This window comes from Kogia breviceps, chromosome 18, assembly GCF_026419965.1.
Source record: "Kogia breviceps isolate mKogBre1 chromosome 18, mKogBre1 haplotype 1, whole genome shotgun sequence".
Lineage (NCBI taxonomy): Eukaryota > Metazoa > Chordata > Mammalia > Artiodactyla > Physeteridae > Kogia > Kogia breviceps.
The window spans coordinates 11,127,056-11,140,098 of record NC_081327.1 but is presented as its reverse complement, the minus strand read 5'-3'; the positions used below and the strand labels follow the sequence as shown (position 1 = coordinate 11,140,098).

At 51.0% G+C, this 13,043-nt stretch overlaps 1 protein-coding gene across 1 annotated transcript in view; it reads left to right on the top strand.

Moving 5' to 3' along the window:
- Nucleotides 1–13,043, top strand: part of AXL (AXL receptor tyrosine kinase) — a 32,339-nt gene that overhangs the window by 16,973 nt on the left and 2,323 nt on the right. Inside the window, exons 11-19 of the mRNA XM_059045316.2 lie at nucleotides 182–314; nucleotides 615–706; nucleotides 3,670–3,765; nucleotides 3,912–3,989; nucleotides 6,092–6,184; nucleotides 6,568–6,689; nucleotides 7,300–7,409; nucleotides 10,938–11,097; nucleotides 11,622–11,758. Of these exons, the coding sequence (XP_058901299.1) occupies nucleotides 182–314; nucleotides 615–706; nucleotides 3,670–3,765; nucleotides 3,912–3,989; nucleotides 6,092–6,184; nucleotides 6,568–6,689; nucleotides 7,300–7,409; nucleotides 10,938–11,097; nucleotides 11,622–11,758 (1,021 nt within the window). The remainder of the gene's footprint in view (nucleotides 1–181; nucleotides 315–614; nucleotides 707–3,669; nucleotides 3,766–3,911; nucleotides 3,990–6,091; nucleotides 6,185–6,567; nucleotides 6,690–7,299; nucleotides 7,410–10,937; nucleotides 11,098–11,621; nucleotides 11,759–13,043) is intronic.

The following is a 13,043-nucleotide window of genomic DNA, read 5'->3' as shown; positions in this document are numbered from 1 at the left end:
CCTATTGTATCCACTGCATGCCCTGTCCAGCCCAGCCCAGTCTCCCCAGATAGGGGAATGCACGTGTCACATGCCTCATCAAATATATCCACACCTGCCTCCTTTCAACATCACCCCCTTGGGGCTCAGAGAGCTGGAACAAAGACCTCAACCATGACCTGTCCTGCATACCCCCTGACAGTGAGTGAACCCCCAGTCCCTGCCTTCTCATGGCCCTGGTGGTATGTACTGCTGGGAGCAGTGGTGGCTGCCGCCTGTGTCCTCATCCTGGCCCTGTTCCTTGTCCACCGGCGGAAGAAAGAGACCCGCTATGGGTGAGTTGGAGCCACGTGGGTCAGAAGGCCGACATGGACTGGGCTGGAGGGGCTGGAGGTGGGGAGAACATGAGGAGGCTGGTGCAGGAGGAGAGGTTACCAAGAACCAGAGTGAGGGCAAGGCTCTGGGGAGTGACTGGAAGGCAAAAGGTGGCCGTCCAAGACTTGCTCAGCAAACACTGGAGGGGAGGGCGGGCAGGCCTCGGGGTGGGGATGGCGCTCGCTTTCACTGTGGGTGGAAGGAGGGGGTTCCACATTGTTCTTCCCTGCCCTCAGCTCGTCTCTATTCCCCCCCCCCAGAGAGGTGTTCGAACCAACAATGGAGAGGGGCGAGCTGGTGGTCAGGTACCGTGTTCGCAAGTCCTACAGCCGTCGGACCACTGAAGCCACCTGTAAGCGAACCCCATGCCTCCGTGCCTGGGTTTGGGATAAGAAACATAGAACTTTGGGCCTGCTGGGCTTCTGCAGATGCATGAACCAAAAGTTTCTGAAGGCCTTGGAATACTAGGATGTTGGAACTACAGACCCTAAGAGCAACAGAATTGTGGAACCACATACAACCTTAGAATAATTGAATCTTAGACATAGTAAATCTTAGAAAGACCAAGCTTAGAGCCATAGGATCTTAGAATAACATAATAATGATGATCATGATAAAGATGCTGCTGATGAGATGATTATGATGCTGATGATAACAGCCAACCCTGGCACTTCCTCTGTGACAGGTGCTGTTCTAAGTGCTCTACACATGTCACTTAACTTAATCCTCACAAAAATCCAATGAGTTAGGTACGTTATCCCCCCGCCCCACTTCAAAGATGAGGAGGCTGCAGCACAGAGAGGTTAAGTAACTTGCTGGAGGTCACACAGCTTGGAAGCTGGAGAGTTGGGATTCAAACCCAGGCAGTTTCGTTCTCAAGTCCATCCTCTTAACTGCCTCTTGGAATTAAAGAATGTGAGAGAGGTAGAATAGATCTTGGCCTAAAAAATTATAATCCAGGGCTATAGACCCTTAGGATCTTAAAAATCATAGAATCTTAGAACTATAGACACTCAGAGGATTGTAGCGTTATCGAGGGTTCCAGCTAAGGAGGGACCTCAGAGGCCATCCAGTCCAATCTCTTAATCTCTCCAGTTGGGGAAACAGATCCAGAAAGAAAAGGGACAGAGTTAGGTATCTTCCTAGCACACAGTGGGAAGACTGCCAGGGCCCCAGAGAGACACCAGAAGGGGCTGGGAAAGATATTTATTGAAAAGGAGAAGGAAGAGGAAGTGAGGAGGTCACAGTAATCTAATGGAATAACGTGCCACAGCAGTTCTCAAAGTGTGACCTGAGTCCCCGGGAGTACCCAAGACCTTCGCAGGAGGTCCAGGAGGTCAAAATTATTTTCCTATTAACACCAAGACATCTTTTGCCCTTTCGCACTCTCATTCTCTCTCAAGCACTCCATGGAGTTTTCCAGAGGCTTCCTAATATGTGATGATGTCATCGTTCTGTTGATTGATTGAACATGTGCTTGTGTTTTGGAAATCTACCCGTGGGACTTCCCTGGCAGTGGCGGTCCAGTGGTTAAGACTCTGTGCTTCCGCTGCAGGGGGCGTGGGTTTGATTCCTGGTCGGGGAACTAAGATCCTGTATGCTGTGCCACGAGGCCAAAAAAAAAAAAGAAGAAGAAAAAGAAAAAAAATCTTTCCGTTTTCATTTGGAACACAATAAATACTGGTGTATAGATGACACACATAAAAGAAAGCTCTTTTCAGGCCTCAATAATTTTAAGAATGTGAAGGGGTCCTGAGACCAATAAGTTGGAAAACGATTGCTACACAGCAGTGAAAATAATAAATCCAACTACACACAACTACTACATTACAATGATCTCATAAACATTGTGTTGAGTGAAAGAAGCCAGACACAAAAGAGAACATATTATGTGATTCCATGTTTATAACATCCCAAAACAGAAAAGACTAATCTGAGGTAAGAAAAGTCAGGGAAGTGGGCTCCCCTGAGAGGGCAGGTCATGGTCTGTTCTTGACCTGGGTGCTAGTTACACTGTTGTGTCTGGTTTGTGAAAATCCACTGAGCTGCTCACTTATGATTTTTGCAGTTTATACTTCAATAAACAGTTAAGAGATTTTTTTTTTTTTTTTTTTTTTTTGCGGTACGTGGGCCTCTCACTGCTGTGGCCTCTCCCGTTGCGGAGCACAGGCTCCGGACGCGCAGGCTCAGCGGCCATGGCTCACGGGCCCAGCCGCTCCGCGGCATGTGGGATCCTCCCGGACCGGGGCACGAACCCGTGTCCCCTGCATCGGCAGGCGGATTCTCAACCACTGCGCCACCAGGGAAGCCCCAAGAAATATTTTTAACAACTGGTACGGCAGGATGCTAATCAATCAGGGTGCCCACTGGTGCAAGATTATGTGCCAGGCTCTAACCCTTTAGTTGCTGCTCTGGGGGAAGATACAGGGGGTTTAGAGGAGAAGTTAGGGTGGGGCCGGGGGCTGCTCTGGGCATTAGCTAATTTTGAATGAATGCAGAAGTATTTCAGCATTTTAACAATGGGTATACAGGCATACCTCAGAGATTTGGTGGGTTTGATTCCAGACCACCACGATAAAGCAAATAACGCAATAAAGCGAGTCACACACGTTTGGGGGTTTCCCAGTGCATATAAAAGTTATGTTTACACTATACTGCAGTCTACTAAGTGTGCAATAGCATTATATCTTTAAAAACAATGTACAGGGCTTCCCTGGTGGTGCAGTGGTTGAGGGTCCGCCTGCCGATGCAGGGGACGCGGGTTCGTGCCCCGGGCTGGGAAGATCCCACATGCCGCGGAGCGGCTGGGCCCGTGAGCCATGGTCGCTGAGCCTGCGCGTCCGGAGCCTGTGCTCCGCGGCGGGAGAGGCCACAGCAGTGAGAGGCCCGCATACCGCAAAAAAAAAAAAAAAAAAAAAAAAAACAATGTACATACCTTAATTTTAAGTTGCTTTATTCCTGAAAAATGCCAACCACCATCTGAGCCTTCAGTGAATTGTAGTAGTAGCATCAAAGATCACTGATCACAGGTCATCATAACAAATATAAAAATAATGGAAAGTTTTGAAATATTGCTAGAATTACCAACATGTGACACAGAGACACGAAGCAAGCAAATGCTACTGGGAAAATGGCGCCGATTAGACTCGCTCGACACAAGGTTGCCACGGGTCTTCAATGTGTGAAAAACACAATATCTGCAAAGTGCAATAAAGCAAAGCGCAATAAAATGAGCACGCTTGTATCCCTATTGGCGAACGTCATGTGGATGTCAGCCCTGCTCCATGGCTCTGTCTACCCCTACCCCCCATGCAGTGAACAGCCTGGGCATCAGTGAAGAGCTGAAGGAGAAGCTGCGGGATGTGATGGTGGACCGGCATAAGGTGGCCCTGGGGAAGACCCTGGGAGAAGGTGAGTCCCCTCATAACACACACACACACACACACACGCACACATCTCCCTGAGCCATGAAGTCCTCCCCACCCCCGCCCAACCACAGGAAATGCAGTCCCTACGGTGCCCCGCTGAGATCAGCATCTCTCTCTGGTCCCCCACAGGAGAGTTTGGAGCTGTAATGGAAGGCCAGCTCAACCAGGATGACTCCATCCTCAAGGTGGCTGTGAAGACGATGAAGAGTGAGTCTGTACATGCGTGTGCACACATGTGGGATCCCCATGCCTTCAGCTCAGGTCCCTTCCCTGTTCCCCTAAAGGAAGCAGAACAGGAAAGGTAACAGCAATGTAGCCCAACCACAGAACCTCAGGTGTTTCCGGACAGGAAATGGAGTCCCTGCCAGGTCCTTCAACAGAGGGAACTTAATACAGGGAGATTACTACAAAGGTGTAGGGAAAACTGAAGGAACAGCTGGGAGCAGTGAGACAATTAACAGCAGCACTATGTCACTTCCACCCCCAGGCCCGAAGGGCAGAGGCAGGAAGTGGTGTTACCAGAGCCCACAGCCAGAGCTCCCTGATGGGATTTAGGAATCACAGAGTTAGGGGCTACCTTATGGGAGCTCGAAACACAAAGGAGACACAGCCACCACCAAGGCAATACTGGAAGCAGAAAGAGAGAGGATGAAATGCCCTGACTTCTCCCCTGCACTCGCCCACCTGTCAATCTCCCATCAGTGCTTCCCATTGGCAGACTCCAACAGGAAACAGCAGGAAAGGGAGCCTGGGAAATGTAGTTTTCAAAGGGCCCAGCCCCCTGTGATGCATAGCAGAGCAGGGGAAGGTCGAAAATGAGGCACACCTGGCTTCATCATTTACTCGCTGTGTGATCTCAGGTTAGTGACTATCCCTCTCTGAGCCTCCCATTCCTCATCTGGAGAAAAGGATCATAACGTCCCCACCTCCTAGGGTGTTCTGTGGCAAAGCACTTAATGCTGGGGTTGGCACACTGAACTCACAATTAATGTGGACTAAAACCATATTATTTACATCATCAGAGAGGGAGGGAGCCAGTCCAGGTTCACACAGCACAGGAAGTCCAGGGCCAAGTCCTTTCCACATAGGGATGAAGCTTAGAGGGTCAGGCTGGAGGTAAGGGAGAAATGATCCTTTCAAAGTCACAGCGGCTAAAAGCTTGGATTATGGAGTTATAACTCATTCCCTCATTCATTACTGAGTGCCTCTTGCATACCAGGTTATGTTCCTGACCTGGGTTTGAATCCCAGCTGTGTGACGCTGAGCGAGTCACTTTGCCTCTATGAGCCAGTGTCCTGAGTTGCAAAACAGGGACGTGGTAGGGATCCCAGGGCTGCTGCGACTGTGCTGGGAAGCAGCCTAGCACAGAGCTGCACGTGGACCCTGGAACCAGACGGCCTGCGTCTGAGCTCTGCTTAGCCCTCTTGCTAGCTGTGTGTGCCCTTAGGCAGGCTTCTTAACCATTCTGGGCCTTGGTCTCCCCCATCTTTTTAAAAAAAATTTATTTATTCTTATTTTATTTATTTTTGGCTGCGTTGGGTCTTTGTTGCTGCACGCGGGCTTTCTCTAGTTGTGGCGAGCGGGGGCTATTCTTCACTGTGGTACGCGGGCTTCTCATTGCGGTGGCTTCTCTTGTGGCGAAGCACGGGCTCTAGGCACGCAGGCTTCAGTAGTTGCGGCACGCTGACTCAGTAGTTGTGGCTCTCGGGCTCTAGAGCACAGGCTCAGTAGTTGTGGTGCACGGCCCTAGTTGCTCCGCAGCCAGTGAGATCTTCCCGGACCAGGGCTCGAACCCATGTCCCCTGCACTGGCAGGCGGATCCGCTGCGCCACCAGGGAAGCCCCTCCCCATCTTCAAAATGGGGAAAGTTGGGCTTCCCTGGTGGCGCAGTGGTTGAGAATCCGCCTGCCGATGCAGGGGACACGGGTTCGTGCCCCGGTCCGGGAGGATCCCACGTGCCGCGGAGCGGCTGGGCCCGTGAGCCACGGCCGCTGAGCCTGCGCGTCCGGAGCCTGTGCTCCGCAACGGGAGAGGCCACGACAGTGAGAGGCCCGTGTACCACACACACACACACAAATAATAATAATTTTGAAAACGAAAATAAATAAAATAAAATGGGGAAAGTAATAGAAGCTCCTCAGAGGATTAAATGAGTTAATAGATGTAAAGTGCTGAATGCAGCAGCTGGTACTTACAAATCTCGTTTGATAAAGAAGAGGAGGATGATGGTGACGAGGCCGAGGAGGACAAGGGAGAGAGTCCTCCCTCCCCACCCCTCCTCCTCATCCACCTTCCTCTCTCCCCCCAAGTTGCCATCTGCACAAGGTCAGAGCTGGAGGATTTCCTGAGCGAAGCCGTCTGCATGAAAGAATTCGACCACCCCAACGTCATGAAGCTCATCGGTGAGGGAGGGCAGGTTTAGGGGGTCGACAGGCCCCGTGGAGGCCGCAGCAGAGAGCAGACCCCTCCCTTGGGCACTGCGAAAATCTACCCTCCAGGCTTCCCCCTCCCCGCTCCCTGAGAGTCAGCGAGTTCCCCCCTTCCTCTCTCCCTCAGCTTGGAATGTGACATCTGACCTTTCCCAGAAATATCTGAGGTCCCCAGGAGGGCTCGAGAAAGCACCCTGGGAACAGTGCTGGAAATGGCTTCTCTGACGCTGGGTCCATCACCCCCTCCTCAGCAATTTGGAGGCCAGACTTGCGGGGGAGGGAGAGACAGAGCTGAGAGAGGGGGTGGCTTCCCCTTCTGTCCAACTCCAGTGACAGGGCTGCCTGGGGGCACTCAGGCGTCTGTTTCCAGGGTTCTGAACGAGAGGGCTTCCCGGAACCCGTGGTCATTTTACCTTTCATGAAACACGGAGACCTACACAGTTTCCTTCTCTATTCCCGGCTTGGGGACCAGCCAGTGGTGAGAGCATTTTTATTGTCTGGCCCGCAAGTGTTCACTGACCACCTACCAGGTACCCAGCGCCGCTCAGACACTGGGAAGGCCAAGGTGACCAGGAGCCTGCTTGCATGGAGCTGTCTGCCAGTGGGGGGACCAGACAATAAATAAGTTAAATAAATAAGCAGGATAATTTAAGTGCTAGGAAGGAAATAGAGCAGGGTGAGTGACAGGGAGGCCAGGCAATTCATTTAGGTGAACAGGGAAGGTCTCACTGAGGAGGGGAACTTGAAGGAGGAGCCAGCTGGTGGGAGGTGGGGAGATCTGGGAGAAAGCTGTCCCAGCAGAGGGCACAGCATGTGCAAAGGCTCAGAGGTGGGAACCAGCATGGCTTGTTTAAAGACCAGAAAGGGAGCTCCCTGCTGGAGCATATGTCAAGGGCAAGGACAGTAGGAGATCAAGACAGAGAGGAAGGCAGGAGGGGATGACATAGGGCCGTGTTAGAAAGGGGTGGGAATTAATTCGTGGAGCCCTGGGAAAGCGTCGCAGGGCAGAGCTAGGAGGGAGGAAGGAAGGAGGGATAGATCTCGGGGACTCTGCTGACCTCTACTCCCTCCTGCCCCGGCCGCCCCAGTTCCTGCCCACTCAGATGCTGGTGAAGTTCATGACAGACATTGCCAGTGGCATGGAGTATCTGAGTACCAAGAGATTCATACACCGGGACTTGGCCGCCAGGAACTGCATGTGAGTTTCCACCCTTCCAGGAATCCGCCCCTCCTTCCGGGACACTGCCCAGCCCCCCGCCCCGCCCCGCCCTCCTTCCCAGAATGGAAGAGGGCACTAGAAACACACAGCCTTCAGGCAGGTCAGAGCTCAGGAGTGGAATAGAGAGGTGAGCGAGGAGGCTGGGGCCGGCTTTCTGGAGGAGGTGGGCCCTGAACCGAGATCCTGAAGGAGTACCGGGATGTGAAGAAAAGTGACAAGAGGTAGGGCTCGGTGGGTAGCATGTGGTGAGCAAAAGGGCAGAGGTGACCGATGAGGGTGGTGACATTTAAGCCTCATCTTTGTCCCCCCTTCATGCTGAGTGTCTTACCTGGGGCTACCCTTGGGGAGGGGCCACACTGGATAAAGAGGCCACACCCCCTGCCAAAGCAGAAAATAGGCCGGAACCAGGGCTAAAGTGAGAGCGAGGTGTGTGTGTGTGTGTGTATGTGTGTGTGTACACACAGGCTTAGAATATTAGTCTCATTACACTCTTGGACTCAGAAATAGGAGCTGGAGAATCAGAGAATCTTTGGGAATTCTCTGGTGGTCCGGTAGTTAGGACTCTGCACTATCACTGCTGAGGACCCAGGTTTAATCCCTGGTCAGGGAGCTAAGATCCCACAAACCACGCAGCACAGCCAAAAAAAAAAAAAAAGAGAATCAGAGAATCTTCTATAAGACATGCAAATGTTCACAAATGTCTTTATTACGCACCCCGCCCCCAGGTTGTTTTTTTTTTTTTTTGGCCGTACCACGAGGGCATGCGGGATCTTAGTTCCGGGACCAGGGATCGAACCCCTGCCCCTTGCAGTGGAAGTTCGGAGTCCTAACCACTGGACCCCCAGGGAATTCCACACCCCCCCAAATTTTTACTTTGAAAAATTCCAAATCTGCAGAAAAGTTGAAAGAATTGTGCAATGAACACCCGTATCTCCTCCTTGTTGAGATGTTGCCACATTTGTCCTCTCTTCTCCTTCTCTCTCTCCTCTCAGCCATTTGAAAGTAAGTTGCCAAGATGGTGACATTCCACCCCTAAATCTTCAGTAGGTATCTCCTAAAATCAGGACTTATGCCTAAACAATCACAATTCTGTTATCATACCTAAGAAGATTAACAATAATTCTGTATAACACAACCTACTATCCAATCCATGTTCCAGTTCCTCCGATTGTCCTCCAAAATGTCTTTTTGGGATATTTTTTCCCCCAAAACCAGGATCTACGCAAAGTTCCCAGATTGTGTTTGGTTGCTGTACCCCTTTGGTCCCTTTTAATCTAGAATTACCCTCCACTACCACTACCTGTGTATAGTTTTGTGGCATATTCTTTTGAAAGAGATCAGGCCAGTTGTCTTGTAGGATGTCCCATGTATAACATGTGTCTGTTTCCTTGTGGTGGCATTTGCCCTGTTCCTGGGTTGCCTTTATTCCCTATAAACTGGAAAGGAGGTCTAAAGGCATGAATAGACTCAGTCAAAATGGAAGTTCTTTTATTTCTGTAACGTGGGCTGATCCTAGTCAAGCCCACAATGTAACAAGTGACACCAAAAATCAGGGCGGACAATCAATTGTTGTGCACCTGTCACATTTTCTGTTAAGTTGTTAAAATACTTCCTTACCTGTTGGCAAGTTGGCAACTGGCCACTTCCCCAAGCTTCCCATGTGCTCCTCAGCCAGCAGCTTAGATGTCTGAGTATCACCCATCTCCAGCCCCCTCCCCCCAGACACAGCAGTTAAAGGTTAACTCCTAGCACATTAGGGGCCTCCAGGGTCTGTTCTGGTTGGTCATTACCCAAGTCCATCACCCTGGGTAGAAATCATCAATTCTTTTCTTAAAAATTAATTAATGTATTTATATTTATTTTTGGCTGCGTTGGGTCTTCGTTGCTGCACGTGAGCCTCTCATTGCGGTGGCCTCTCTCGTTGTGAAGCACGGGCTCTAGGCACGCGGGCTTCAGTAGTTGTGGCACTCGGGCTTGGTAGTTGTGGCTCGCGGGCTCTAGAGCGCAGGCTCGGTAGTTGTGGCGCATGGGCTTAGTTGCTCCGCGGCATGTGGGATCTTCCCGGACCAGGGCTCGAGCCCGTGTCTCCTGTATTGGCAGGTGGATTCTTAATCACTGAGCCACCAGGGAAGTCCCCCAAATCATCAATTCTTAAAAAAACAGAATCCCAGAAACTCAGGTGCAGGAATCAGGGAATCTTCTATTTATATAAAGCACAAAAACAAGCACAAGTAATCCATTCTGCTAGAAGTGAAGATCTTGATCACCCTAGGAGGGGTAATTATACGCCAGGAAGGAAGGACCGGTAATCTTTCTTTCTCATTTAAAAAAATCTATGTCTATTCTACATACACGAAAATATGCACATTTTATGCATGCAGTTCAATGAATGTTTACGTGTCTATAGACCCATGGAAACAACCACCACTAGATCAAGATAAAGAACATTTCTAGGCCCTTGACAGGCTCTCTCCTGCCCTTCCCAATCACTGCCCCCAAGGGGTAACCACTATTCTTTACTTTTGTCCCCATCAACTTCTGTCACCTCTTCTTAAATGTCATGTAAGTGGAATCGCAATTTTGACCCCTTTGTGTCTGGCTTATTTTGCTCAGCATGAAGTTTTGAGATTAGTCCATGCCATTGTACGTATCAGTAGTTCTTCTTTGCTGTGTGGTATTCCATTGAACAGATGCCCCAAGATGTTCTGTTTCTGATTACCTGGGTGTGTTTATGAAAATTCAGTGAGCTCAGGCTTCCCTGGTGATGCAGTGGTTAAGGATCTGCCTGCCAATGCAGGGGACACGGGTTCAAGCCCTGGTCCGGGAAGACCCCACATGCCACGGAGCAACTAAGCCCGTGCGCCACAACTACTGAGCCTGTGCTCTAGAGCCCGCAAGCCACAACTACTGAGCCCGTGTGCCACAACTACTGAGTCCGTGAGCCACAACTACTGAGCCTGCACTCTGGAGCCCACGAGCCAAACTGCTGAAGCCCACGCGCCTAGAGCCCGTGCTCTGCAACAAGAGAAGCCACTGCAGTGAGAAGCCCGGGCACCACAACAAAGAGGAGCCCCCGCTCGCCGCAACTAGAGAAAGCCCGCGCGCAGCAACGGAGACCCAACGCAGCCAAAAATAAATTTATTTTTAAAAAAATTCAATGAGCTCTTCATTTAAGATTTGTGCATGTTTCTGTGTATATAGTATACTTCAAAAACACAGTTGAAAAAAAGTCAGAGACTCCAACCCAAGGAGCCTAGGAAGGACCTTAGAATCTGGCAAAAAGTCAGAGCTGGGAAGGCCCATAGTAGCCCTTTTCCCACCCACCTTTTACAGAGGGTATAAGAAGTAACACGGTTCCCTCCCAGTCTGGGGCAAGGCGGGGAGACTGATCCCCAGCCCCAAGCAGGACAGCCAGGGCAAGAGATGGAGACGTGTCTGAGAGTAAGGGCAGGCTTCCTGGTGGAGGGGGCTGATGCCGTGACCCCATTCCTCTCCCCAATCTGGTAGGCTGAACGAGAACATGTCGGTGTGTGTGGCGGACTTTGGGCTCTCCAAGAAGATCTACAACGGGGACTACTACCGCCAGGGACGCATCGCCAAGATGCCAGTCAAGTGGATCGCCATCGAGAGCCTGGCTGACCGCGTCTACACCAGCAAGAGCGATGTGGTACGTGCACCCCTGGCAGGAGTGGGGAGCAGGGGGAGGGCGTGGCCCGATCATCTCACACCAGACCTGGGCTCACAGGGACGTGAGGGCTTCCCTGCGCAGGGGTCCGCCACATGGACCATGTGTGGCGGACATCTGTGAACGGTGGCGTGGACATGCTGGGGGCATGCATAGGTCCATGGGTGCATGGTGACAGGTTGCTACATGGGATATGTAGACAGTTTAGGTTGGGAGAGGCAATGGTAAGTGTATACATGTGTATAGCCAGGGTGTGGAGGGTGACCCGAGACCACGTGTCCGTGGAGCGTATAATTGTTTGCACGGGTGGGCAGGTCTACGTGTGCACACAAGTTGCCTCCGTAAGTGTGTACCTGTACCAAAGTGTTTCTGTGAATAGCTGTGATGCACCCACAAAGATAGCTGTGTACATGTAAGTGTGGGGCTACCCATGAATCTGTATGTTGGGTGAGGGCGTCCGTGCAGGAGAGACCCCCCTAAATTCTCTCCCTTCTGCCCCACCACAGTGGTCCTTTGGGGTAACAATGTGGGAGATTGCCACTCGAGGCCAAACCCCATATCCAGGAGTGGAGAACAGCGAGATTTATGACTACCTGCGCCAGGGAAACCGCCTGAAGCAGCCTGTGGACTGTCTGGATGGACTGTGAGGACCCTTAGGGATCCCCTCCCCCCATCTCAGATTATATCCCCAAACCCTGAGCACCCCACATGGCCCTGACATATCCAGGACCCTCTAAAACCACAGAATCCCTCAGACTTGAGGAACCCACCTGACCCCTCACCCATGCTCCACAGAACCCCTGTTAGCCCAGGAGGTATGAATTAGCAAAAGGTGCCCTTTCCTCCTTTGCTTTGTGTGTGGAATACAGGCTGGAGCGACACCCCTACCCTGACCAGGTATCCGTGGGCAGTGAATAATGACACGTCCCCACTTGCAAAGAATTCTAATTCCTCCCAGACTCCTGAGCGCCCGCACTCCTCCCACGTGCTCTTCAACACCCAGAGCCCTCTGCCAAACCCTTCTAATGAGCTTCTCCAAGCTCGCCAGGCTCCTCTGAGACGTTCTCAGAATGCTTTAGGGCGGTGCTTATCAAATTTTGCTGTCCCATGGAACACACAGAGAAAAGCACTTTGGGGGTAAAGAGAAGATGTTGCTTGGGTCAGGAGGGGAGAGCCTGGGGCTTCAGACTCTCCAGGTCCTCCTTGGGTGCTCCAAGAGCTGAGGGCAGTAAGAATAGCTAACATTTCTATAGAATTTGCTAGAAGGTATGGTTTTAAGTGCTTTGCGTGCATTAAGTCATTTGGTCCTTACTACAGCCATATGAAGTGGGTTGGCACCCTTATTATTCCCATATGCAGATGATGTGCAACTGAGGCCCACGTCAAGGGAAGATCATTTGCCAAAGGCTGCACGGCTGGCGTATTAGTTATCTATATCCCCCAAATCCAGTACCTTAAAACAACAAGCATTTATTACCTCGCATGGTTTCTGAAGGTCAGGAGTCTGGGAACTGCTTAGCAGGGTAATCTGGATCAGGGTTTCTAATGAGGTTACAGTCAAGATGTCAGCTGGGGCTGAAGCCATCTGAAGTTTGAGACTGGAAGATCTCTTGCAAGGTGGCTCACTTACATGGCTGTGGCAGAAGGCCTCAGTTCCTTGCCACGTGGACCCCTCTATAGCGCTGCTTGAGTTTCCTCATGAAATGGCGGCTGGCCTCCCCCAGATGAGCATTCCAAGAGAAAGAACAAGGAGGAATCCACAATACCTTTTCAACCTAGTCTCAGAATCACACACACTATCATTGCTGCCGAGTCAGAATCCCGTGACTAAATCCAGCCCACACTCAAGGGGAGGGAAGGTAGCCTCCATCTTTTGAAGGGAGGAATGTCAAACAATTTGAGTACATATTTAATTTTATTTATTTGTT